The sequence below is a fragment of the Xenopus laevis genome, chromosome 3S (assembly GCF_017654675.1).
Source record: "Xenopus laevis strain J_2021 chromosome 3S, Xenopus_laevis_v10.1, whole genome shotgun sequence".
NCBI lineage: Eukaryota > Metazoa > Chordata > Amphibia > Anura > Pipidae > Xenopus > Xenopus laevis.
Window position 1 is genome coordinate 14,888,738 of NC_054376.1, and position 27,673 is coordinate 14,916,410.

The 27,673-nt window shown below is 40.2% G+C and overlaps 1 protein-coding gene across 3 annotated transcripts in view; it reads left to right on the plus strand.

Annotated features, from left to right (window-relative positions):
* The window catches only part of LOC108712631 (TBC1 domain family member 9B), a 47,829-nt gene extending 30,706 nt beyond the window's left edge, over window positions 1-17,123 (plus strand). Inside the window, exons 14-22 of one of the 3 annotated variants that reach the window (XM_018254940.2) lie at window positions 1,111-1,209; window positions 3,393-3,461; window positions 5,138-5,378; window positions 7,514-7,579; window positions 8,324-8,395; window positions 8,726-8,776; window positions 13,387-13,446; window positions 14,426-14,532; window positions 15,574-17,123. In XM_018254940.2, coding sequence (XP_018110429.1) covers window positions 1,111-1,209; window positions 3,393-3,461; window positions 5,138-5,378; window positions 7,514-7,579; window positions 8,324-8,395; window positions 8,726-8,776; window positions 13,387-13,446; window positions 14,426-14,532; window positions 15,574-16,275 — 1,467 coding nt within the window. In that variant the 3' untranslated portion in view covers window positions 16,276-17,123. The remainder of the gene's footprint in view (window positions 1-1,110; window positions 1,210-3,392; window positions 3,462-5,137; window positions 5,379-7,513; window positions 7,580-8,323; window positions 8,396-8,725; window positions 8,777-13,386; window positions 13,447-14,425; window positions 14,533-15,573) is intronic. The other 2 variants (XM_041588025.1, XM_018254941.2) reach the window with 2 other exon arrangements.
* The last annotated feature ends 10,550 nt before the right edge of the window (window positions 17,124-27,673 follow it).

Genomic DNA, 27,673 nt, shown 5'->3' on the forward strand with positions numbered 1-27,673 from the left:
TGATGTCGCCCATAGCAACTAATCAGATCTTTGCTTTGTTTTCTAACTTGTAGATGACTGTTCAAATCTAATTCCTGAGTGGTTGCTATGGGCAGCATCACCTTGATGTTTATCTCTAATGTTAGTGTTCCAGTTAGGATTGCCACTCAGATCAGATTGGCGGTAGACCTTGTAGCCTCAGTGGAACCTGCTAAGATCCCGTAACAATCATAGCTTATTCTGCAGGTGTATGTCTTCCCTCCTCTTCTCTTGCTACCCAGAGTCATTAAAAAGAGCAAGAGGGAGCTGTACCACAGGGGTTTGACATATCCTTCAGCAGGTATTTCATTTCCACCATGTTAGACTTGTTTCAGTCAAGTCTAACCAAGGACCCTGTCTCTAGAATAAAAGTCCCAAGCATCTGCTTTTTCTGTCGCCTTTTATGGAAGCTAGCGTCCGTTTCAAAAGTTTGTACGTTTCTGCAGGAAGTGGCAGTTCTGTGATAGTCAAACCACTGTACCTAATTTTTCAGGATTCTTTGATGGCTGTCACTGTGCCAAGAGATAGCTGAATTGCTTATGTGGTGCCATTATTCAAAAAGGATCCTGCTCTCAGCCTGATGACTATAGGCTTGTTAGTTTGACGTCACATAGGAAAGCTTTTGGAAGGAATAATAAGGGAGAAGATTTGTGCCAGCATGGTTGAAGGATATTAATGAGCTTGAATGCTTGCAGAGACATGCAAGCAAACTTTTGTCAACTGCCTGAAGCCTTTCCAGACAATTAGTAAATGTATTGGATTACCCCTTATATATTTGTATGAAGTTACCTTGTTATGACTGCAACTACAGCCTTCTTTTTTTTATATCTCATTCAGTTTTGCTTATACTTCAAGTCCCTTAGCTTTTGATTGGGGGTGGCTTACGGATTCTCTGGAATTTAAGCAGATAAATGTGACCTCCTGTGCAGAAAAATTAATGCTAATGTGTTATGTGAGAAAGTAAAAAAACCTTTGTGAAGGTTTTATAGCTTTCACAAAGCTCAGAAATGTGGGACTTCTCTCAGGTATATGTTTTTTTTATCTATCATTGTTATAATTTAGGACAATGTGTGTCCCCTTTTCTCTTTTTAGAAGTTCAGCACTCTCAGAGCTGATGACATCGAGCAGATGCGGTTCAAGCAGCGGCTGAAAGTGATCCAGAGTTTGGAAGACACTGCCAAAAGAAGCATAGTAAGTATTTAATGGGACTTAAACGCAAAGATGTTCAGTTACTAATGGGTTTCTCCTATGGAAGAGCATTGAATAATACAAACATGTGTTTATGTAAAAGGAGTTTGGTTAATGTATTGCACTTGCCAAAGCAACTTTACTAAGGTGACCATTTCCTGTTTAGCTCATCATATTTCCTGTTTTTCTGGTGCTGCAAAACAGGAAAGATTATGAACGTATTATTTATTTATGCAGAGCATATTCCTAAGTGCATTACAGTGATTATACATCGTTCACATCATTCCTTGGCTCTGAGTAGCTTACAGTCTAAGGTCCCAATCACATTCACTATTTTTTTTTTTTAGCAATGGGCAATTATAGAAAACAGTCAGCAATTAATTTTGCACCGTTACTGAACAGCACATATGAGACTTAGAAGGTATGTTAGTAGAATAACTGGCCATATGCATTGAGATCTCTTGTTTGGTGAGGTCACCAGAGGAGCAGGTCATCCATACTCTGGGACAAAATGGGCTTATCTGATGAATCATACAGTAGGGCTTGTGGAGACCTGTTGGACAAGGACACATTAATGTGGAGAGGTCCATGCACAAAGATAGATAACTTAATTCTTTTTTGGCCAGATATCAAGCAAGCTGGGCAGTGGGCCCCATACAAGGGCCAATAAACTAGCAAAGCAACTCAGTCTGGAGGTAAAATTGCCAGCTTTTATGGTCCTGTGTATGGTCCACATTAGTGAGTCATCGTGACTTTTATTGCATTAGTGCAGGCCCGGGGCCAACTGCGGCCCGTTTTCAGATTTACACCGGCCCTCAGCCTCCATCATGAAATTAATAATAATGCGGCCCGCCAGCATAGTGCGATCAGGAATCGCGTAGCCATTGCAGTAATATTTAGGCACATTAGTGAAATGATCTATATATACTGCTGCCTGTGTGCTGAAGGTGTTAGCAATAGACATGTACTGGCACATACTGACGTGCCGCTCTCACATACTTCTTTAGGGCTGAATGTGTCAATAGACGTTCTGACATGCCAGTACAGTACAACTAAAGAGAGCGGTGCGTCACTACGTGCCAGTACGTGTCTATTACTAACGCCTTCAGCACACAGGCAGCAGTATAGACCAAATGGCAGATCATTCCACTAATGTGCCCAAATATTACTGCTATGGCTACATGACTCCATCTTTAAAGGGATACTGTCATGGGAAAAAAAATTTCAAAATCAACCAGTTAATAGCGCTGCTCCAGCAGAATTCTGCACTAAAATCCATTTCTCAAAAGAGCAAACAGATTTTTTTATATTCAATTTTGAAATCTGACATGGGGCTAGACATTTTGTCAATTTCCCAGCTGCCCCTGGTCATGTGACTTGTGCCTGCACTTTAGGAGAGAAATGCTTTTTGGCAGGCTGCTGTTTTTCCATCTCAATGTAACTGAATGTGTCTCAGTGAGACATGGGTTTTTACTATTGAGTGTTGTTCTTAGATCTACCAGGCAGCTGTTATCTTGTGTTAGGGAGCTGCTATCTGGTTACCTTCCCATTGTTCTTTTGTTTGGCTGCTGGGGGGGGGGGAAGGGAGGGGGTGATATCACTCCAACTTGCAGTACAGCAGTAAAGAGTGATTGAAGTTTATCAGAGCACAAGTCACATGACTTGGGGCAGCTGGGAAATTGACAAAATGTCTAGCCCCATGTCAGATTTCAAAATTGAATATAAAAAAGTCTGTTTGCTCTTTTGAGAAATGAATTTCAGTGCAGAATTCTGCTGGAGCATCTCTATTAACTGATGCATTTTGGAAAAAAAAAATTTTCCCATGACAGTATCCCTTTAATGATTTCAACTATGTTAATGGTTCAAAAAATGTCAGGCTGAATGGTCACCTCACCAAATCTGGCTCTCATTGCAAAAAGTTTGGACACCCCTGCATTAGTGAGTTTTTGGTAATCAGTTTGTGATCACTTTCTGATGTAAATTATTCCACCAGCGGGAAACCTTTTTCATTATGTCTTAAGAATGTTCATTACATGTTGGAGTAAATATTTAAATTGTTTTCCGCCATAGTATGTCCTTAATGTATATATTCAAATAATGTTAATAAGGTTGTCATAAAGTCTCCAATATGTCTGCATCTCCAAACTGCTATATTTTAATTTTATCTTTATAACTGTGCGTTTTAGGTCAGAGCCATTTCCACTGATTTGGGTTTCTCTATGGATGAGCTGGAGGATCTGTATGTGCTGTTCAAGGTAAGTACCATTTGTTCAAATTGTAGTACAGAGAGCAAACACGGGCAACGTTCAGCACTTTAAAAAGGCAAAATGATGTTTTTTTTAAAATTACGAGCTTACTAAACAAAATGGTGACCTTCTTTATATTTCAGTGCTGCAAACTGTCATCAAAATCTGTTTGAATCTTTACTTTGATTCCTGTTATGATATAGTTTGTTGTGCCACTTCTCACACCCACGTCAGCAGCACCAGTTTTCTCATGAGGGCATTTTTGCTGGATCACCTGGCACTTTTTTGCATCTGCCTTGCTCCTATCCTGCCTATACATTAATCACTGTAATGAAAAAACTTAAAGGGATCCTGTCATCAGAAAACATGTTTTTTTCAAAACGCATCAGTTAATAGTGCTACTCCAGCAGAATTCTGCACTGGAATCCATTTCTCAAAAGAACAAACAGATTTTTTTATATTCAATTTTGAAATCTGACATGGGGCTAGACATTTTGTCAATTTCCCAGCTGCCCCTGGTCATGTGACTTGTGCCTGCACTTTAGGAGAGAAATGCTTTCTGGCAGGCTGCTGTTTTTCCTTCTCAATGTAACTGAATGTGTCTCAGTGAGACATGGGTTTTTACTATTGAGTGTTGTTCTTAGATCTACCAGGCAGCTGTTATCTTGTGTTAGGGAGCTGCTATCTGATTACCTTCCCATTGTTCTTTTGTTTGGCTGCTGGGGGAAAAGGGAGGGGGTGATATCACTCTAACTTGCAGTACAGCAGTAAAGAGTGATTGAAGTTTATCAGAGCACAAGTCACATGACTTGGGGCAGCTGGGATATTGACAATATGTCTAGCCCCATGTCAGATTTCAAAATTGAATATTAAAAAATCTGTTTGCTCTTTTGGGAAATGGATTTCAGTGCAGAATTCTGCTGGAGCAGCACTATTAACTGATTCATTTTGAAATTTTTTTTTTTCCCATGACAGTATCCCTTTAACAAAAGCCAGTAGGACCTTGTCTTGTATTTGCTGAAGTCCTACCAGCTCTTTTTTTTCTTAGGGAGATCATTTAACACATAAGTCATAAACACTTACTTTGTTGCGTTCCTCTGGTGCAGCCCTTCTGCTGTCTGTTTCTTGTGCACGTATACATTTTGCATCAGTGGATCATGGTAAAAATTTCCCATGCAGGGGTGGGTGTGATAAGCCTGGTATAGCAAGTGGAGGTGACCGTAAATTTTTTTTGCTAAAGGGGACCTAGAATCTCAAATTATCAATGTTATAATTGATTCCAGAGAAATTTTGGAATAAAGAGTAGATAAACTAGGGACAGTTTTATTTGTCTGCCTGCCCTTATATCTGGCACTATGAGTTTGTCACTCATTTAATACTTAAGGTTTGTCCTTTAACTAGTTAGACCTTCTAGTTAGCATATAGGCAGAGAGTGAACAGGTTACCTGTAAAGACATACAGACTGGAAAACTGAATTGTGTTGCTCCAGTGACAACCTATAGGCTTGACTTACCCAAAGCACTGCACACTAACAACTATTACCACTTCCAAAATGTTCTCCCATATGAGTGGGTTTTGATTTAGGAAGGAGGATCATAAAGTGGGTAGCAACCTTCTTCCAAGAACAAATTATGTTGCACTTATTTTACTTTTCACTAGTTTATATTGTTACACTTGTTTCCTAGGCCCAGCATCAAATGAACTGTTACTGGGGAGGACAACGCACCTCTGGGAGCAGACACGACCCCAGCCTGCCCTATCTAGAACAATACCGTATAGACCTTCAGCAGTTTCAAGAACTATTTAATCAACTCACTCCCTGGTCCTTTGGCCAACATGCCTCTATTCTGGCCACCCGTATATTTCGCCTGTTGGATAGCAACGAAGACTCTCTCATAAACTTCAAAGAATTTGTAACAGGACTTGGTAGGTTTAATTAAGATAATGCTTTGCCAAGTCATTGGATGGTGGCACTGCTCGAAAGGCATCAGATTTATTGAAACACGTCCTCTCAACAGTTTTATGTGCTCCATCTAGATATATCGTAACGGCTTGGAACCGATTACTTTACATAGACCTCTTAAAGGGATAGTCTACCTTTCAAATACCTTTTTACGTCATGATAATAGAATTTTTTGTTTTTTTCAGTTGCTTTCTATTTGATTTTTCTAAAATTGAACTTAAAATGTTTATGTTCCTCTCAGATGTTTCTGTGTGGCAGTTTAGTAATCCAGACGAGAGACTCTCAACTGTCATAATATGCAACATAAGTTGATTACATTTCTCAGTAGCACCTGTTAAATGTTAGCAACTATTGTATCAATTGAAACAGCTAACGTTTAAAGGGCGATTCACCTTTCATAGTATGTCATACAATGTCTTCCTATTCCTCCCCATCTATTCGAATTTGGAGTGGGTCTTCATTGTTTGTTTTAGTTATAAATTATTTGTCTTCCTCTCTGTGAGCTTACAATTTTATTATCATTGTTGCTTTTTATTACTTATCTTTCGTCTCAGTTCCTCACTCACTCCGCAAATTGTGCTTACACTTTGTGCTTTATTCAGATCTCCACATAATGTTTCGGAGGCTCTACCCCCTTTCTCAAGTGTTTTTACAGCAGTGAAATGGAAACAGGTAGAAGTAGACTCTAAGGTTCTGCCCTCCAATTTAAATTAATTGCATACAATTAACGTGTGTGCATATCTTCAGTGCAAATAGTGCATACCTGTCCGTGAGAGTCAAGCAATGCCATATTATAATAACAAATCGATTAATATTCTGACGGTATCCAAAGATGCTCTCATCAATATTTAAGTGGTGGCTGTGAATATATAAAAAATACAAAAATATTTCAAATTATTCCTTAGCAAAAAAGTCACTTCCAGATTACAACTGAAAAAGTATATCACATTATTAAAATAAACAAGAGTAGTTCTGAACTTCCTTTAATCCCATAGGGAACAATTTATTTAATTTATCTATCCACATTGTTTCTTTCTGTTGCAATCTCCTGTTGTAATCTCCACCTTTAGAGGGAGAGTCCACGACCTGCACTACCATCCACCTTAACTGCCCTTTTCTTTAAAATGTTTGCTCACAGAATTTGGGGGATGTATTGGTTAAAACGGATCTTTTGCAACCCAAAAATAAACAACCCACGTTTTTTGGGAACCCTAGAACAGGAACCTACCCATGCTTATGATGCGGATGTTGTGCCCTTGTGGTAAGGCATACGTGGGAAAACCAAGAGAGAAATCAGAGTAAGAATAGGAATAGGAGCATATAAGAACAATAAAAAGTTGTGACTTTGAAAAATTTAAGTGTGTCACACCTGTGAGCAAACATTTTAAAGAACAGGGCCGTAGCAGCAAGCAGTTATGGTGGATGGTACTGCAGGTCGTGGACTCTCCCTATAGAGGTGGAGATTATAACAGGAGATTGCTACAGAAAGAAACAATGTGGATAGATAAATTAAATACATTGTTCCCTATGGGATTAAATGAAGTTCAGAACTACTCTTGTTTATTTTAATAATGTGATATATTTTCTCAGTTGTAATATGGAAGTGAATTTTTTGCTATGGAATAGTTTGAAATATTTTTGTATTTTTTATATATTCACAGCCACCACTTAAATATCGATGAGAGCATCTTTGGATACCGTCAGAATATTGATCAATTTGTTATTATAATATGACATTGCTTGACTCTCACGGACAGGTATGCACTATTTGCACTGAAGATATGCACATGTTAACTGTATGTAATCAATTAGAATTAGAGGGCGGAACCTTATCAGGGTCTGACCTACTTATACCTGTTTCCACCAGACTTCACAAGAAAGGTTTTCTTGTCCTTTAAAGGTGAACAACCAATTTAATGAAACTTAGGGATTCTGGCATAGGATTGGGAATTTTGCTTCTTTAAATTTCAAACTGATTTTATATATTCACAGTGACCAGGTTGCTGAGCAGCAAAGGGATTCTCTTTATTATTTAACAATTGCCATTAGTCTGCATGACAAACAGAAAGCATGACTTGCTGTTTTTTCCTCTGCTTAGGTGGCATGTATCATGGAGACATGACAAAAAAGCTAAAATTCCTCTATAAACTGCATTTGCCTCCAGGTGAGTATGCATTGCCAGCTTAGTCTAAGATACTTAATTCAGCAAGTTGATACCATAGGGGAAATTCCCCCAAAATATAAGTGAAATTTGAAGGGTCACTGGTTGGCACTGTTAACTTGCTGCTCTGGGGTCCTAATTTTAGATGAAATTGGCTGGGTGTGTTCTTTGACTTTGAACTTTGATTGTAAGCTTTACTGGGGCAGTAACTGAAAACGCTTTAGGGTTAGTTCACACGAGGAGATTCGGGGAGATTTTGTCGCCTGGCGACTAATGGCCTCGTCTTCTGGGCGACAATCTCCCCGAACTGCCTCCTCGTGTCTTCCCATCCACTATAATGAAAAGTCGCCTGCGCTAAAGCACACGCAGCGCTGCATTTTCAGAAGTCGCCTGGAGTCGCCTCATGAGAAAACTATGGGCGACTTCGGAAAACGCTGCGCTGTTATAGCAGATGGGAAGATACGAGGAGGCAGTTCGGGGAGATTGTCACCCAGAAGTCGAGGTGATTAGTCGCCAGGCGGCAAAATCTCCCCGAATCTCCTCGTGTGAACTAACCCTTACTGAGGAAGGAAGAATGTTTTCCATTTGCTGCTTTGTACTCTAGCAAAAAATGAGAGAATTGTGTTGTAGGTGATCTTTGTCTCCTAAAAGCTACTCATGGTTTCTACTGCCAGTGTCATTTGGTTAATGGGAATCTGTCTTCGGCAACCAAAATAGTACTTGCCGCAATGTATTTTCTTTTTGCAGCTCTGAGTCCTGAGGAAACAGAATCGGCTCTAGAAGCCACAAGTTATTTCACAGCGGACATGCACTCAGAAGGTAATTGGTGCATTTACTTACTCCTTTAACACAGCGTCCACAATACACTATGTGTCCCAGAGCTAACTAATCCATTATGGATTTGCCTAGAGGAGTCCCATTAAGTGGCTTGGATTTTTTACATCCTTGATCCACAATTGCCATAGCACCTCATATTCCCAAAACTAGCACTGTCGGATAATTAGGATTATGGGTTTAGGATTATGCTGAATCAACACTTAAAGACTGTCACACCACCCGCTTTTCTTAGTATTGTAAGTGCCGTGTCCATCCTATTTCTTCTCTTTTTCTGACACCCTCACCTTTACCCCCCTCTCTTTCTGACTGCAGTATCTCCCTTTCTGTCTGAGCTGGATCTCATCCTGCAAAGTGAGTTTCCAGGTCAGTTTCTGTTTTGTGGGAACCAAAAACCATCTTATCACCTTGTAGACTTCAATGCCTAAAACACTGTCAAAAATTCTAATGTCTACAGTCAATTACCACATTTTGTTATTCAGTAACTAAATTTTCCAGTGCTGTCCTTAAACTGTGAGGTTTTATGTTTATTTGACTATGCCATATATGTAAGAAGAATTTGCCATCTTCCATTGTCTTTAAACTCTGGCTTCCATGTTTGGCCATTCAAAGGAGATTCAATTGTTTGTTTTTTAATTAAAGAATATCTCCCAAAACAGTTTTTGTATAATGAAATGAAAGGTAAAATGTTTTAAAATTATTGGTAAATAAGGTAAGTTAGGTTGAAAAGACACACGTCCATCAAGTTCAACCTTTTAACTCTATTTTAACCTGCCTAACTGCTAGTTGATCCAGAGGAAGGCAAAAAAAAACTTTTGAAGCCTCTCCAATTTGCCTCAGAGGGGATAAAAATCAGACTAGTCCCTGGATCAACTTGTACTATGAGCCATCTTCCATAACCCTGTTTTCTCTCACTTGCTAAAAATCCATCCAATCCCCTTCTTAAAGCTATCTAATGTATCAGCCTGTACCACTGATTCAGGGAGAGAATTCAAAATCTTTGCAGCTCTCCCTGTAAATCCCCTTTAGAATATTTTGGTGTAACCTCTTTTCTTCTAATCAGAATGGGTGACCTTGTGTCAACTGGGAAGAACTACTGGTAAATAAAGCATTAGAAATATTATTATATGATCCCCTTATATATTTATACATAGTTATCATATCACCCCTTAAACGCCTCTTCTCCAGCGTGAACATCCCCAATTTGGCCAGTTTTTCCTCATAGCTAAGATTTTCCATATCTTTTACCGTCTTGGTTGCCCTTCTTTGTACCCTCTCTAATACAATAATGTCCTGTTTGAGCACTGGAGACCAAAACTGTACGACATATTCTATATTCTTTAAAGTGGAAGAATGACCCCCCTCCTCCCATGAATCAATACCCCTTTTAATACAGCACCTTATTTGCCCTTGATTCTGCTGACTGGCATTGCTTGCTACAGCCAAGTTTATTATATACAAGGACTCCAAGGTCATTTTCCATAATGGATTTGCCTAGTGCAGTCCCATTAAGGGTATAAGTGGATATTCTTACATCCCAGGTGCATGACTTTACATTTATCAACATTGAATCTCATTTGCCACTTAGCTGCCCAGATTGCCAGTTTGTCAAGATCCTGTTGCAAGGATGCCACATCCTGGATGGAATTAATTGTGCTGGATAGTTTTGTGTCATCTGCAAACACTGATACATTACTTACAATACATCATTAATTAACAAGTTAAATAAAAGTGGACCCAATAACGAGCCCTGAAGAGACGCCCACTATCTTACTCCAAGTAGAGAATGTATCATTAACAACCACCCTCTGAACCCGATCCTGTAGCCGGTTTCCTATCCATGTGCAAACGACTTCATTAAGCACAATGTAAAGGTAATTGAATAATAATAATAATTGAATAATAATAAAAGCAGTATTTCTATAAACCTTTCATACATTGTTAGATACCTTGGTAACAAATGTATTTACCTCCAGGCTTCATTATCGATTAGCTTCTGCTACATTGTTACAGACGTCAGAACCAGAAGTGCAGAGAAACTTAATAGCCAGACAGATACGGCTTTTAATAGCAGTTACATTTACAAATAGGAATGCTCGGGATTCGGCCTTTTTCAGCAGGATTCGGATTCAGCCGAATCCTTCTGCCCGGGCAAATCCAAATCCTAATTTGCAAATTCAAATTAGGGGCGGGGAGGGCAATTGCGTGACTTTTTGTCACAAAACAAGGAATTAAAAAATGTTTTCCCTTTCCAACCCCTAATTTACATATTCGGATTTGGTTCGGTATTCCGCCGAATCTTTTGAGAAGGATTCGGGGGTTCGGCCAAATCCAAAATAGTGGATTCGGTGCATCCCTATTTACAAACAAAATATAAAAACATTGAAAATGTATAATTTTCTTTAATTCTGCAAAAAAAAAAAAAAAAATTCACCAAAATGATCTTGTACTGTTTTTTGCAGACACTGGTAGGTTTCATTTATGAACAAGCTACATTTAGGGGCAGATTCACTAAGGGTCGAATTTCGAAGTAAAAAATACTTCGAAATTCGACCCTCGAATTGAAATCCTTCGACTTCGAATATCGAAGTCGAAGGATTTAGCGCTAATCCTGCGATCGATCGATCGAAGGATTTTTCATTCGATCGAACGATTAAATCCTTCGAATCGAACGATTCAAAGGATTTTAATCCAACGATCGAAGGAAAATCCTTCGATCAAAAAATCACAGGCAAGCCTATGGGGACCTTCCCCATAGGCTAACATTGACTTCGGTAGGTTTTACCTGCCGAAGTAGAGGGTCGAAGTTTTTTTTAAAGGGGAAGTACTTCGACTATCGAATAGTCGAATGATTTTTCGTTCGATTTCGTTCGAATTCGAACGAATTTAACCAATTCGATGGTCGAAGTACCAAAAAAATACTTCGAAATTAGAATTTTTTTCATTCAAATCCTTCACTCGAGCTTAGTGAATCGGCCCCATAGTCTCACAATGAACTTTATTCCAGGTAGACGGCCTGCTGTTTTTCCTTTAGCTAGAGTGTGTAGTCTGCTTAATATACATTATATTATACATAAATATTATACATTATAATTTTATTCGTGTATTCCAACGTTTCGGCCGTCGTTGGGGCCTTTATCAAGGATAAAGTGCAAGTGACAAAAATGTGATTTATGTAGACAATTTCCTTTCAAAAAAGGCGCCACATAGATGCTTAAGTGAAAAAATTAGATACAAAAATGTAGATAAAAAGTATACTTTGTTACAAAAAATCCTTGCTTACTCTTTATTTTTACTTTTTTTTTACTCTACATTTTTGTAACAAAGTATACTAATTAGCTACATTTTTGTATCTAATTTTTTCACTTAAGCACCTATGAGAATATATCTAAATTGTGATTAACATTTCAGGTTTCATAGTGTACACAGATAATTGCTATGTCTTAGAGCGACATCTAGTGGAGAAACCACAATATGTTTTTACGAACGCAATCAATTGCATTATTTGTAAAAATAACACTGTTAAATTGTTGATGACGTCATTTTGGCGCCTTTTTTGAAAGGTAATTGTCTATATATATCACATTTTGGTCACTTGCACTTTATCCTTGATAAAGGCCCCAATGAGGGCCGAAACGTTGGACTACACGAGTGATGTGTCAATAAAATTGTTTGACAAAACTGCTGGAGTGCTGGTCTATTTTGAACTGTGGATACTATACTTTGACCGTGCACCCACCATTGACCAGTGTACAAGTGCAGGTACTTTTTGGAATTATTATACATATCTGAAACAGAGTTCCCTACAGGGTTTGTAAATTGTTTCACAACTCCATAATTTGCTTCATCTCCATTACACACCCCAGGTGTTTGGAAGTACTCTCAAAAGAAATGATTGAGAGTTGATTGTTCCTTTCCACCATATTTCCATTTTAACAGAGGCCTCTGGTTGGAATCTTAGGCCAGTCATTCTACAAGTATAGGATGAGTGAGCCTTGTTGCCAAAATGTAAGCACTTGTTTTATGTGTGGTTGCATATCTACCCAATGCCCCTAAGGGGTACTATCCTGACCCATTACTAGGATAGAAAGAACCGCTTAACCTGCTTTAAAGCTGTGACCTACAGTACCTTGTTTCAACTTCTATATTCCTCATAGCCTTCTACTAAATGAGTCTGAACGCCATTCTTGCTCCACCAACCTAACAACAACCAAACAATGTAGTCTTGAATGCTATATCCTCTCAGTTGAGTTACAGGACGGCTCTTGTCCCCATATGTCTGCACTGACAGGACAGGCAGTCCAGAGAAAAAGGGGATTTTCTTACTTGTAAGTCCATTTCTCCTAAGCCCGTATTGTCCGTGCAGACTGGACACCTCTGGATACAAAACTCTGTAGGTATCCCTTCACAGTTTATCCACGGGGTAGAGTCCTACAGCGGGTCGGGTACCCGCAAAAACCTGCCTGGTTGCGGATAGAAGTTCCGGGTGCGGGTATAGACGTGGGTCGCCGGTTCTGCGGGTTAGCGGGTCAGGCCGTGGGTCTTCTCAATAGCGATATTTACTCATTTTTTCTACTTCCGATGAAGTCACTTCCGGTATACAATGACAGCACTTCCTGTTTTACTCTTTTTTTTCTTTTTCTGATCACGACTACTTCCGATGATGTCGCTTCCGTTTTCCAATGACAGCACTTCCTGATTCTTGATGGTCAGCGGGTCCGGGTTGCGGATAAGGTACTCGCGGGTCGGGTCCAAAAAGGTAATAATGCGGGTCCGGATTGCAGGTTGCGGGTATGGGTCGGGTTCGGGTCCAAAAAAAAGGACCCGCGCAGGACTCTACCACGGGGCTCTTCCTGTAAGAAAATAGATGGAAAGTAATTCTGCTTTTACATTTCACATATATTACCTTTAAGGAAAATTTTAGATAAACAAACCTGCAGAAATGAGAATTTGAGACCTTTTTTTTTCCCCTTTAGACTCTGATGGACAGGGGAATGAATCCACAACTGTGCATGGAAATTCTTCAGAGAAGAAAGGTAAAGGTGTTTGTGTACCTTTAAGATACTCAAATACAAATCTCCCAGGGATGTCATATGCTTGCCTAGTTTGGATTTCAATGGCGCATCCACCAGCTAGATTGGTGATCCTACTGGTGTCTTAATAAAAGGGCATGTGAGTTTTACTTTGAAAGCAGCTAGTAAGTTGCAGGTAAAACTTAGTCCCTTTGTAAAATATAATAGAATTCTTAATGAATCAGATGAAAATTGAGCGTAGGACTGGCCAGATATGGGATGAGTTTGACGTAGTTGGCCAGCTTAAATATATTGCAATATATGGACAAACAATCCCTGTTTTGCTTAAAGGGTAAGGCATTTTTCAGTAGCAGTATGCACAAAATGTATCTGTCTTAAATATATTGATAATAGGTTGAGTGCAGAGGACCTCTTGTATTTGTCACCAACTAGATTGGCTTTATGTGTGTCTGTTATAAGTTTATAAGTCAAAAGGAGGGACTGGCCAGACTTGGCACACCCAGAGAGTTTTTACCTAGGACAGGAAGGGATATAAATTTAAATGGTCATCTGTGTATGGGTAATTGAAAGCAGGTCTATACAAGCAGGCAAACCTACACAAAGCTATGTGGTAGGGCCTTTAAAATAAACTTTTGGATGTATATGGAGCTCTATATGGAGCTCTTTAAAAAAAAAAAAAAAAAAATCTTGTGGTGACATAACTTATGCTACCTGCAAGATTTGTGAGTCCTTTTTAATCATCTGTAAAGGTATGGTTGTTTCAGTCAAAGAAACATGAATATATTTAGTAATATATTGTACCATATATTTAGCCCAGGGCGACCAATCAGACCAGGTATCTTTCTTCTTATTGCATATAAAATTAACCAAGGATTATTAACTGTACAATCTGGCGATAGGTTGTACAGTTAATAAAGAAGCTCTAATATGTTTTGATACAGAAAGTAGAAAAGTAATCTTAAATGCAGGTGTTGTATTACAGATGAGAAGACAACCAGTTCGGCAGACTATAAATATTATCTCCGTATGTGGGCCAGTGAAAAAGAGCAGAAAAAAGAGACTATTAAGGACTTGCCGAAAATTAACCAGGTAAATAAAATAAATCTTCCTCTGGTATGTCACTGTAAAAAGATTACATATTTAGACCAACAGATGTTATACATATTAAAAAAGAAATGGATTCAACTCTAGGGACAAAAGAGGGGTAGTCAATACTTGCTATATACAGTAGCAGTCATGGGCAGCCTATGGTTAATCAGAAACTATGTTGCAACCAGTTGTAGCATTAATTGGACGCCCTAATATTTTATTTTTCTTATTTTATTACTATACTGCTTAATTTAACTCCCCCATAATGACTATAGCTCTTCTTTAGTTCCAGTGGCCGTATTCAGACTGTCAGAATCAGTTACAGGTTTTGGCTTCTCAGCAAGACCTAGTAATGTTTTATAACTTAAAGGGATACTGTCATGGGAAAACATGTTTTTTTCTAAACGCATCAGTTAATAGTATTGCTCCAGCAGAATTCTGCACTGAAATCCATTTTTCAAAAGAGCAAACAGATTTTGTTATATTCAATTTTGAAATCTGACATGGGGCTAGACATATTGTCAATTTCCCAGCTGCCTCCAGTCATGTGACTTGTGCTTTGATAAACTTCAATTACTCTTTACTGCTGTACTGCAAGTTGGAGTGATATCACCCCTCCCTCCCCAGCAGCCTAACAACGGAACAATGGGAAGGTAACGAGATAGCAGCTCCCTAACACAAGATAACGGCTCCCTGGAAGATCTAAGAACAGCACATACTAGTAAAAGCCAAGTCCCACTGAGACTGATTCAGTTACAATAAGTAGCATAAATAACAGCCTGCCAGAAAGTAATTCCATCCTAAAGTGCAGGCACAAGTCACATGACTAGGGCAGCTTGGAAACTGACAAAATGTCTAGCCCCATGTCAGATTTGAAAATTGAATATAAAAAAACATGTTTGCTCTTTTGAGAAATTGATTTCATTGCAGAATTCTGCTGGAGCAGCACTACTAACTGATGTGTTTTTTTATGACAGTTTCTATAATCTATTGTGGTTTGTGAATAGATTCTAGCAATTGACACTTTTTTCTGTTGCATAGGAACAGTTTATAGAGTTGTGTAAAACATTCTATAACATGTTCAGTGAGGATCCACTTGAACAAGAATTGTACCATGCCATTGCCACTGTTGCAAGCCTTCTACTGCGTATTGGTGAGGTGGGAAAAAAGTTCTCTAACCCACCCCACAGAAATGCAGGTAGTAGTCAAGCAAATTTGACCAGAGAACCTTCTAGTGAGGAAGAAGAGCCAAGTTCAAGTTTAGAGAACCAGCTTATGAATGCAACAGAGAGGCAAGAGCTGGCTGTACCAGGTATCCCAGTCCCCTCCTGCGCTCAAAGCCTATTCATCTCACAAGAGGAGATACAAAACCTCCAAGAAGATAGACCTGCAACAGAAGGAAATAGTCCTACACAGCCAACCTCTGATGATGAAACCAAGGATGACACATCGGTATCCTCTTATTCTATGGTTAGTGCTGGTTCCCTTCAGTGTGAGGATATTGCAGATGACACTGTACTAGTAGGATGTGAAGCTGTTAATGCAGCTGCTAAACATGGCAGCACCATAGACGCGGAGTGGGCAATCTCTTTTGAGCAGATCCTGGCCTCGGTGCTTACAGAGGGAGTGTTGGTCAGCTACTTTGAGAAGAAAGTGGATATTATTCAGAAAATCAAGCAGAAGAAAGTGGAAAGGCAAATCAGTTCCTCTAGCGAGTATGAACTCTCCTCTGTGTCGGGATGATTTGGAACTGGAGGACAGAAATGGGATTTAGTCCTATAACGGAGAATCAAAGTTTTACAGATCATTTTATTCTCCCATTTCTTACTATATTCAATTATGCATCTTCCATGGTTGCTAATGTATGGAAGTAAGACTTTGCATTTCAGGTATTGTTTTGCACTTTTGAACTTGGATGAAGGTGGAGCATTTTCCCAAAGCCCATTAATTGCTATCCATTATGAATGTTTGCTTCTGACTACTGTTTTAATGGAAAGTTTTATATACTGTGCACCTGCACCTTGCCCTGCCCCATATCACTCCATTGCTTGCATAGGATATAACATGTCTTACCTTTTCCCTCTAATATACAGAGCGAATGGTGTTGTTTTTTCCACATCCACTAAATATTAAATGAAACAGTCCTTTACTCTGTTTATAATGCTCCTGGATTATCAGTTGTGCTCATAAGTGATACAGAGTCTTGTTATGATAACCAGTATCATGGCATAACCAAATCAGTGTCCTAGCTAAAGTGCAATAGTCAGGTGTACAGAATTGTATTCCATTTTATAATGTATTTACTTAGAAATAAGTTTTATTTTGATGTCATAATGCCATTTGTCACACCTCTGTTCCATAATATCATAAAAATATTTTTTTTTATACAGGATGAATAATCTACATGTGAGCTTTGCACAGGCAGGCTCTCCTTTGCTGCTGGTTCATGCTTTGTATCCAAATCCCCCTTCAATCCCTCCAAACCTGAAACAGAATAGTCTTTCAAATATATTATGTAAGGCTAGAATGCATTTACAACTTGTACATTTTAATATAAATGATTGATAACCAATAAACAGCATCAATACTCACACATTTGGTCACCCACTGAATGTCATGACAAAACCTATTGAGGCATATGCCTAATAAAAGATATATTGATCCCAAGGTTCCTATGGTATGACAAACATCAACCAAAATAATGCCTTTTAAAATATATATATAAAGGTCACAGAGTCTCCAAAATCACCACATTCTATATCAGTGGGCCAAATTACAGAGGCTGATACTTTAAAGGGATACTGTCATGGAAAAACATGTTTTTTTCAAAATGCATCAGTTAATAGTGCTGCTCCAGCAGAATTCTGCACTGAAATCCATTTCTCAAAAGAGCAAACATGTTTTTTTATATTCAATTTTGAAATCTGACATGGGGCAAATTTGTCAGTTTCCCAGCTGCCCCAGTCATGTGACTTGTCTGCACTTTAGGATGGAATTACTTTCTGGCAGGCTGTTATTTCTCCTACTTAATGCAACTGAATGTGTCTCAGTGGGACTTGGCTTTACTATTTAGTTCTGTTCTTAGATCTTCCAGGGAGCTGTTATCTTGTGTTAAGGTCCCCATAGACGCGACGATTTTTCTTGCCGAACGACCGATTTTAGGGAAGTCCGACCAATCCTTCAAATTATCGTGCAGTTAGTGGGATTCAAACAATCGTAAATCTTACTATTTTTCTGCCGACATCTGTCAGGAAATTGATCGGCCAGGTCAAAAAATCTTGTCGGTCCCAGTGCAATCTATCCATGTTTGCAGGGCCAAGCAGGCAGTTCCCCTTTGTTTTCCTTGCAAATTGGTCTTTTTAGTTGATGGTAAATTCGTACGATCTTATGATCATTCCGAGAAGATCGTGGTCTCACGATGAGGATCTGATCTGTTGTTAGGCTGCTGGGGGGGGGAGGGGCGATATCACTCCAACTTGCAGTAAAGAGTGATTGAAGTTTATCAGAGTCACATGACTTGGGGCAGCTGGGAAATTGACAAAATGTCTAGTCCCATGTCAAATTTCAAAATTGAATATAAAAAAATCTGGTTGCTCTTTTGAAAAATGGATTTCAGTTCAGAATTCTGCTGGAGCAGCACTATTAACTGATGCATTTTCAAAAAATCATGTTTTCCCATGACAGTATCCCTTTAAATGCCTGTTTTTTTAGACTGAGGTCAAGCTCTTACACCATGCTGCTTTCCAAATTGCAGCCTTGTAAAAAAACTAATGTCAAATATTTAGTGAGTTTACCATAAATGATGCATTACTACTGTTAAGCTTTTCTGCTTTGTATTTGCAATCTCTCTGTTCTGCTGCCATGGCTTGGCACAGATAAATATATGTATAAATGTTCTAGTTTTTTGTCTCTCAAACTGCCAATACATATTTTGCCCACAATAGGAGGAGCTTAGTTTGTGTAGAGTTTGTTTGGTGTTGGTGTAAGGTATTACTATGGGAACCTAGGCATCAGTACCGGAGTTTATCGGCTATAATGAGGCAGTAGCCTCTGAGCAAGTCTTTCATATACATTTGAATGTATATCATTCATGCTTTGTAAATAAATGATTCAGCTGCTGGACTACTCTATCATCAATTACATTCCATCATCAGGCTGCCCTTGAAATGGAAATGTTTAGAGGGCAAGTATCAAAATTGTGAATTTATATGAACGTCCTCCAGTGTTGGGTAAGTCAATTAAGGTGTGCCAGTGTGCCCCAGTCTTGGATAATTATCATTAGCCCTTTCTTATTTCCATCATTTGGCACTGTCTCCATTTAATTTCTATGAGACTGGTCCCTGGATGTCAGGTTTTTTTTTTTTTTGATCGTCTTTCAGAGGCTAAAGGTGGCCATAGACGTAGAGATCCACTCGTTTGGCGAGCAGATCTCTCCCCGATATGCTTACATTGAGGTGGGCGAGATCGAGCTAATCCGGACATGGGCCCTAAGGCTCAACGATCTAATCATAATGCATCCGATACAGGTGGTTGGATTGCGGGAACACAAACGCACAGATGCAGCCGTCAGATGGCCCCACACATGGGCCAATAAGCTGCCAACTCGGTCTGTCGGCAGCTTTTATCGGCCCGTGTATGGGGGGCCTTAAAGGACATGTAAAGCCTACATTTTCCTACCATGTATATAAATTGGGCATATCTTCTCCACCCAAGCCACATCATTTGTACTGCATATACCCACTCCATTTACCTGCTGCATAACATTTTCCTAAAACAAATAGCAGCTTTCACCCGGGACACATCATCAGTAACATTGACATCTTCAAGTATGATGTCATGCAATGCAGAATGTAGGTTTACACAACAAACTTTGATAAAAAGTTCTGCTGGGGTTGAGCGCTGTCCTGGTTAAGCTGAGCTCAGGAGAGGTTAGATCAGCTAGAGTTTCTATGGGAACCAGCAATGCTATCTCTTCATTGGCTGTTAGACTGGAGGGTGTGTTTAGTAATCTGAGCTGAGAAGAACTGAGCATGCTCATGAGCCAACAGCCAAAGTAAATTCCTGAGGGAGGGATTAGAGGAGTGGAAGGAATTCTAAGTGATTATGGAGACTGTTAACTGATTAAATTTTTGTGGGGAGGGTTTACATGTCCTTTAAGTCCAACACTAATCCTGCTGTCTAAGGGTGGTATAATTAGCCGTGCAAAATGTAATCACTCACAGGACATAAGAGAAAATGGCTTTGTTTGCTCTTGGAAATTGTACACTAAAATGTGATTACGGCTGTTCTAGATATCGATGTACATTATTTTATAGCTTAGCTTAGTTCTGTCCTTTAGGAATATAGATCTCTTTCCATTTTGTGTTGTAGGATTTTGGTTGTCTTTACAAGATAACCTGGTCATATCTTTTCTCTCCATGTACAGATGTGCATAGTCTAGAATTTCTCATGTTTACATGCTCCCTCTTGTTCCACTGGCTTTTACAAGTTCTAGGAAACATTTCAAGCCCCCTAACACTCTCTTAGCCTGGACAGCTTTTCCTGTAATGAGTTTCTGTTATATACACATACTATGTAATGGCATTTCAGTGTTGTGGTTATATACTCATTGCTCCGGTGGTTTGTCTTATTCCAGTATAATTTATTCATGTTTTATTTTGTGTTTTGTTTTAATTTGAAAATGATAATATGTATGTTTTTAATCATCTGTGATTATACATGTACTCAATAAACAACATTTAATTTAGTTGGGATATAACCGTGTCTTGTTTTCTACTCAGTCCGATTTTTTGGTCATAATGAAAAATCCTGTAGGCTCCTAACCTTTAACCATTTGGGTCACCAGTAATAGACAGAGCTTGTCTTTCCCTCTCCATTCATAATTAATTCACAGGCAGGTTATCATCTGGTAATTGAAGGGTTAACATGCATGATAGTAGACCAGCTTCTGGATCATGAAAAAAGCAATCAGATTTCACACTTGAGAACACAATCCTCCCTGGTAATTCAGTATAGGCAATCTCATGGTGGTGTCCTTGGCACCCTACCTGGCCTGAGTTCACCCACTTGTGTCCCTACACCAGGGGCTTGATGGCCATGGGGTCCTAACCCCACTAAACTCCTCTGTGGTGCAAAGGGCTGCTCAGCTAACTTCCCTTGAGCCTACCTTTCACTCCTAGAGCGACTATCGCAATAGACTTAACTGCATGCTACCCAGGCTCTAATCCTATATTCCTCTCCCTAAAAGAGATGAGGTCCAGGGAAAGACCCTGGGCATATTGTCTCTCCACCTTTTATACTCCGATTCAGGGAGATTAGTCGTCCAGCTACAAATCTCCTCTTCTTCGGGGGGCGACTAATCTCCCCGAACTGCCTCCCGCCGGCTAGAATCTAAATCACCGGTGGTATGGCACTCGGAGCGGTACGTTTTTTGAAGTCGCATGTAGTTTCCTCGTGAGGCAACTACGGGTGACTTTGGAAAATGAAGCACACCAATTGCCATCCCGCCGGTGATTGACATCCTAGCCGGTGGGAGGCAGTTCAGGGTAATCGCCCTGAAGAAGAGGAGATTTGTCGCTGGGCGACTAAATCTGCCTGAATATGAGCATGTCAGTTAAGATGGCCGTGGACACAAAGATATAGTTGTACGAATCAAAGTTTCTTAACATTTTAGGATCGTGTATGGATTGTCCAGTCATTTTCCGTAATTTTTTCATCGTTTAGTTCAATGATCCCCAACCAGTAATGTTGCTCTCCAACCCCTTGGATGTTGCTCCCAGTGGCCTCAAAGCAGGAGCTTATTTTTGAATTCCTGGCTTGGAGGCAAGTTTTTGTTGTATAAAAACCAGGTGTACTGCCAAATAGAACCTCAATGTAGGTTGACAGTCCACATAGGGCCTACCAAACGGCCAATCACAACACTTATTTGGCACCCCAAGAACATTTTTCATGCTAGTGTTGCTCCCCAACTCCTTTTACTTCTGAATGTTGCTCACAGGTTAAAAAGGTTGGGCGATCCCTGGTTTAGTTGATCAGACAGGTTAATGGAATTGTTCAGTATAAAAATAAAATCTTGGTAAATAGACAAGCTGTGCAAAATAAAAAATGTTTCTAATATAGTTCGTTAACCAAAAATGTAATGTATAAAGGCTGGAGTGATTTGATGTTGAACATATCAGTCAGGACACTACTTCCTGCTTTTCAGCTTTCTTGGTTTACACTGACTGGTTACCCTGGCTACCAGGCAGTAACCAATCAGTGATTTGAGGGGGGCCACATGGGTCATATCTGTTGCTTTTTAATCTGAGCTGAATGCTAAGGATGAATTACAAACTCACTGAACAAAAATGTACCATGTGCCCCCCCCCCTTCAAGTCGCTGACTAGCTCAGAGTTATAGAGCTGAAAAGCAGGAAGTAGTGTTCAGGCTATTATGTTAGACATCCAGTCACTCCAGCCTTTATACATTACATTTTTGGCTAACGAACTATATTAGAAACATATTTTATTTTGCACAGCCTATCTAATTACGCAGTTTTTATTTTCACACTGAACAGTTCCTTTAAAAGATTTCTGTTGGCTAACAATTTCTCTGCATGTATTGCCTATCTGACGATATCAATGGGTGACCGTCACTACTATTTGTCAGACATAACTTTCATTTGATTGCTGTCACGGCCAGAACATTGCGATATTCGATCCTTCGTCAGATACAAGGGTAAAATCTGCATGTCTATGACCAGCTTGAAAGTTTCTAATGCTAACACACTACTGCTGCACATAAATGGTAGCCCCCTAATAGAGAAACATGCTGGATCAGTTAGGTAATGTAAAAGCGTTGGCAAACATTTTTATGGCAAAATTATAAAAAGCATGCAGGACAGTGTTATGATAGATGTAAAAAAAACTAACTTACTAACGGGCGCTGGCATAAATTCGCTAGTGAAGGAAATAGACTCTAGCGTTACTTCGCTAAAAATTTGCGAAAATTTGAATGGACATAATTACGCAAATTCACTAAGATGCGGTTTTTAATGTACGTTACCTCTTGCGCCAGACCTGCCTTCGCCACCTCAGACCAGGGAAAAATTTTCTAAGTCCCAAAAAACGCTTGCGTCTTTTACTTTTTCAGGGTGATAGGCTGAAAAATATTGTAAATTTTTTTTGGTTTCCCTCCTTCCCCCCCTACATTTCCTAACATGTGGCACCTAAACTATACAGTGGGCAAATGTGTAGGGCAATATAACAACTCTATTTTATTTTATTAAGGTTCCCTGGCCTTGTGTAGTGTAATATAGTTACTGCAACATAAACGTCCATTGTACTTTAACTTCACGCCGTATGCGAATTAGACATCGCTAGCGTAACTTAGAACTGCTTATCATATTATCGCTAGCGCAACTTCGCAAGCGTTCGAAACCCTGGACACAACTTCGGATTTTCATGATTTAGCGTTGTCCTGGCCAAGTGTTGCAATATCATCGAAGCCGTCGCTGGCGCAATTTTGGAGGTAAGTAAATTTGCCCCTATTGCTTGCCGGGGGAGCTGGGGACAGAGCTGGAACTAGGGATTGGCAGAAGAGGCATGTGCCTGGTGCACAACATTTGGGGGGCACCTGACCCTAGTCTGGGCCCTCATCCCCAACAGCAGGTAGCCGATGCATGCTACCGCCAACCCCCCTGAGGCCATCATGCATGTGTGTTCTTGTCCAAAGTGGCCGCTTGAGTTGCCTAGATCGCCCAAATGGCTTGTCCCAGCTCTGTTGAGATTCTATAGAACTTGGGAACATGAAGAAGATTTGCAGCTGAACTGGAAACAAACAAGCTATCAGACGTTGCCTCCCCCCAAAGGGACTGTCTCTTATTTTATTCAGCTGAAAGAGCTTCACAACATTATAGTTCATTTTTCACTACAAACAAAGTTCCAAAGTTTTTTCACGATGTCCTGTTTGGAAATGGGTCACAGGTTCTAGTTGTTTTCCAGCAATGAAAATAAAAGTATGGGATATCTGTACTGGGTACTGTGTCTGCCTTATTATATTCAAATCTGTGTCGTGTAAGAGTAGTGCTGACACAAGTTTCTGTGGCGGAGTGTTGCAGGGTAAACCATCATACTTCACCTCAAGGTTATTGCTAAGGGCCTTGAGTCGGGGATAGATCTGCTGAAAATGTTGTTGACTCCAAGCGGGGAAACTAAACCTGCCTTCATATCCCCCACAGAGTAAACTGCTTCTGATGCAATGGAGCAATTTGTGTATTGTATTCAAACAGGGGCACTGCTACCAAAGTTGAGAAACTCGCTTAAGGGTCAGGCCACACTGGGCGTTTTGGGGAGATTTGGTCGCCTGACGACTAATTGCTTCGTTTTTGCAGCTACCAATCTCCCCAAACACCTTCCCTCACACTGCGCCAGCTAAAATGAAAAGACGCTGGCGTTAATCACATGCGGCGATTCGCTTTCCAAAGACGCCAGTGAGGCGATTAGTCACCAGGCGACCAAATCTCCCCAAAAGGCCCAGTGTGGCCTGACCCTTAGGTGGCAGCAGCCCCTGAGTTACATGGGGTGGCAAAAATACACTTTGTAAGTTTGAGCTCAATGGTAAATAAACCGTTTGCTTCTATGCAATAAAAAGTAAACGCTGGGGACCAAGGGGGGGGGCGGCATTACAGGAGTCACTTTAGGTGGCAAGAGGCAAAGACTCGCCTCTGTTGATGCAGTGTTGATGCAGTGCTCTTCAGACTATTAGTTCATATAGCGGTTTTAAATCACTCTAGGCCATAGGTGGATTTTCATTAAGGCTTGGAGAGGCTAGGCCAAAGTTAAAAGAAAAAAATGTAAAATCCTCTGTCTGACCAATGTGTCTATTTGAGCTTGACTGGGGGGAGGGGCAGTAAGTGTTGCTGACCAGTGTCTTTAGAAAAAAATCCATATCTGGCGACTCCAGTGATGTCATCATGAGATTTTGGATGGGAAAGTTTATGAACTGATCTGTGTGTACCAACCAGTTAGGGAATAGGTGAGACTGAGCTTTATCAAACATAAACAGATGAAGGAAGCCACAAACTGCAGAACGCTACAGTGTGTATAATAAAACACTAAGCAGCAGCGTTCTGCAGTTTGTGGCTTCCTTCACCTGTTTATGTTTGATGAATCTTGGGTCTGTGCAGTGTGACCTTTGGAAGGTGAGTCTACAACTACGAATATTGGGGATACGCTGAAGGATATTTATATTTCTGAGACTGAGCTTTACCCACGATGGTTGTTTGTTCTGGGGATCAGAGCCAAGAGACAAAGCAACTGCTAATCCTCACTTCCTTGTCTGGTATGTGCAAATTACATTGTATCTGAACTCATCCTGGATAAGTGGTTTTGGAAAGAGTTATTGAAAGGGCACAAAGCATAATGATCAATGACCGTTCCACTGAACTATTCAGATAGGTATTAGCTGAAACTGGGAAGTTGCGATGCAGTCGTTATGGTACCATTGTGCCCAGATGACACTTTCACACCTCTGTGAGTTTCAGACAACACCTACATGAATAGTTCAATGGAACCATTGTGATTTGATATTGGTGACTGTTTCCTTAAGGGGTTAAATGCCTTTTATCCTTAGCTGCCTACCAAATAAACATGCCATTCCTTCTAACTGGAGTGCGGCCTCAATTTGTTTCACATCTTAAAGTGGCCATACACGGGCAGATAATGCTGCCGATATCGGTCGTTTAGACCAATTTGACAGCTAATCTGCCGTGTATGGAGGCTTCCAACGGGTCTTTCGGATCGATATCTGGACATGATATTGATCGGGAAGGTTTGATTTTTCTCCCTACCGACCTGTCGGAGCCCATTGCGCTCATCGTAATCCGATTACCCCCGATATAGTCCTGCCGTTAGTGGCATATCGGGGGAAAAGATCCGCTTGTTTGGCGATGTCTCCAAACGAACGGATCTTATAGTGTATGGCCACCTTTAGACTACAGCATACATTTTTTTTTTAATCTCATATACTATAATATTGTATTACTTTGAAACTGAAGTGGAAAATACAGCCACTGTTTTTTGCAATGGGACACAAATATATCTGCATTACTTTCTGCATGTAAGATATCTCAAAAATCAGCATATCCCTTGCGTTTTGTGTGAAAGTAGACCAATAAACGTAGTTTAACCCCATCATTGCTGCACCCTCCCTTCCCCCAGAGCAAGCCTATCAGCAAAACAATGGGACCCAAATAACAGCTTCCTGAAACTTCTGCTGAAAGATTGAGCTGAATGAATAGTGCCTCCAATAGCACTGTTGCTACTGTCCTGAATTTTAGCAAATGGGTGAACAGGCAAAACTGCCTATGGAAAAGCTATGAACGATAAAACCAGATACTAAATACAGTGAGAGGGAGAAGTCGGCACCTAAAATACATTAAATACAATGAGAAACAGTGGGAACTTTAGCCCCAAATATATATTAAATACAGTGAGAGGCAGTGGAGACTTTAGGACCAAGAATAAAAAGGCAACAATTCCCGATGCCCCAGACCCATTTACCCTTCCAATAAGCAGGTTTCCTGATGGCTGGATAAGATTCCAGCATTGTAGAAATTGTTACAGCAGGACCTTCAGTTGCCAAGAGATTGTCAGCAGTGGGAAGACAATTGCATGCAAGAGAACAGACGCAAGCCAGAAGTCTCTTTGTTCTGTACTGAATCAGATGATGATCTTTATTTATGGTCGTATGCTTACATAATTGGTTAATGGTTACACTTGAGGTGGTTTCACAGTTTGATCAATTAGAAGCAAGTATTTAGCGTCAGCAAAATTAAGGATAACAAAACCGTTCGCCTAGTTAGGGCAATGACAGACACTAAGATTCGGGGAGATTTAGTCGTCCAATGACAAATGTCCCCGAAAAGCCTTTCCGGCCAGCTAAAATGTAAATGTAAAGTGGGATGGCGATTCGTTTACTGAAATCGCCTGAAGTTTCCTTGTGATGCAACTTCGGGTTGACTTCAGAAAACAAAGGGCTCCGAGTGCCATCCCGCCGGCGATTCAGATACTAGCCAGTGTGAAGGATTTTTGGGGAGATTAGTCGCCAGAAGAGGAGTCAATTTGTCGATGGGCAACCCCCCCCCCCGGAATCTTAGTGTGCATCACTGCCCTTATACACAGCAAGAGCTTATCCTTGAGCAGGGGCTTGTTCAAACTGAGTTATTTGCTTAAACAGAGATAAAACTGATGGTACTTTATAGAGCTCAGGTCATGTTGACATTTGTTGTAGCTCCAGAAAGTTTTACATTTAAGGCTAGGGCCACACAGGAAGATTCAGGGAGATTGGCGACTAGTCACCTGGCGACTAATCGCCGCGTCTGTGAGGCGACTAATATCCCTGAATGGTTTGCTGGTATCTCGCACCCGCTAGCGCTAAAGTCGCCTACACCTATTCACACGCGGCAATACGTTTTTCAAAGTTGCTCGAAATTGAATCACGAGGCAATTTCAAGCGACTTTGAAAGACGTGTCGCGCGTGTGAATAGGCGCAGGCGACTTTATTGCTAGCGGGTGCAAGATACCAGCAAGCCATTCAGGGAGATTAGACATGTCGATTAGTCGCCAGGCGACTAATCTCCCCGAAATCTTCCGGTGTGGCCTAGCCCTAAAGGATTAATGCAGAGCACTATATTAGATATGATATAAGTATATATGTGCTTATGTTATAGAACCCTATCATTCCCCCTTTTTGGTCATACTAATGACCACACTAACATAAATCTATCACTAGGGATGTAGCGAACAACGGAAAAAAAGTTCGCGAACATATTCGCGAACTTGCGTCAAAAATGCGAACGGTTCGCGAACGTCGCGAACCCCATAGACTTCAATGGGAAGGCGAATTTTAAAAGCTAGAAAAGACATTTCTGGCCAGAAAAATGATTTTAAAGTTGTTTAAAGGGTGCAACGACCTGGACAGTGCCATGCCAGAGGGGGATCAAGGGCAAAAATGTTTCTAAAAAATCCATTGTTGACACAGCGCTGCGTTTTGTGCTGTAAAGGGCAGAAATCACACTACATTTCTAAACCTGTGTAATAAAATGCTTTAAAACGTCCGGCGTCTACATGCCAATCAAGTCGTGTAAAGGTTACAGCCTGTT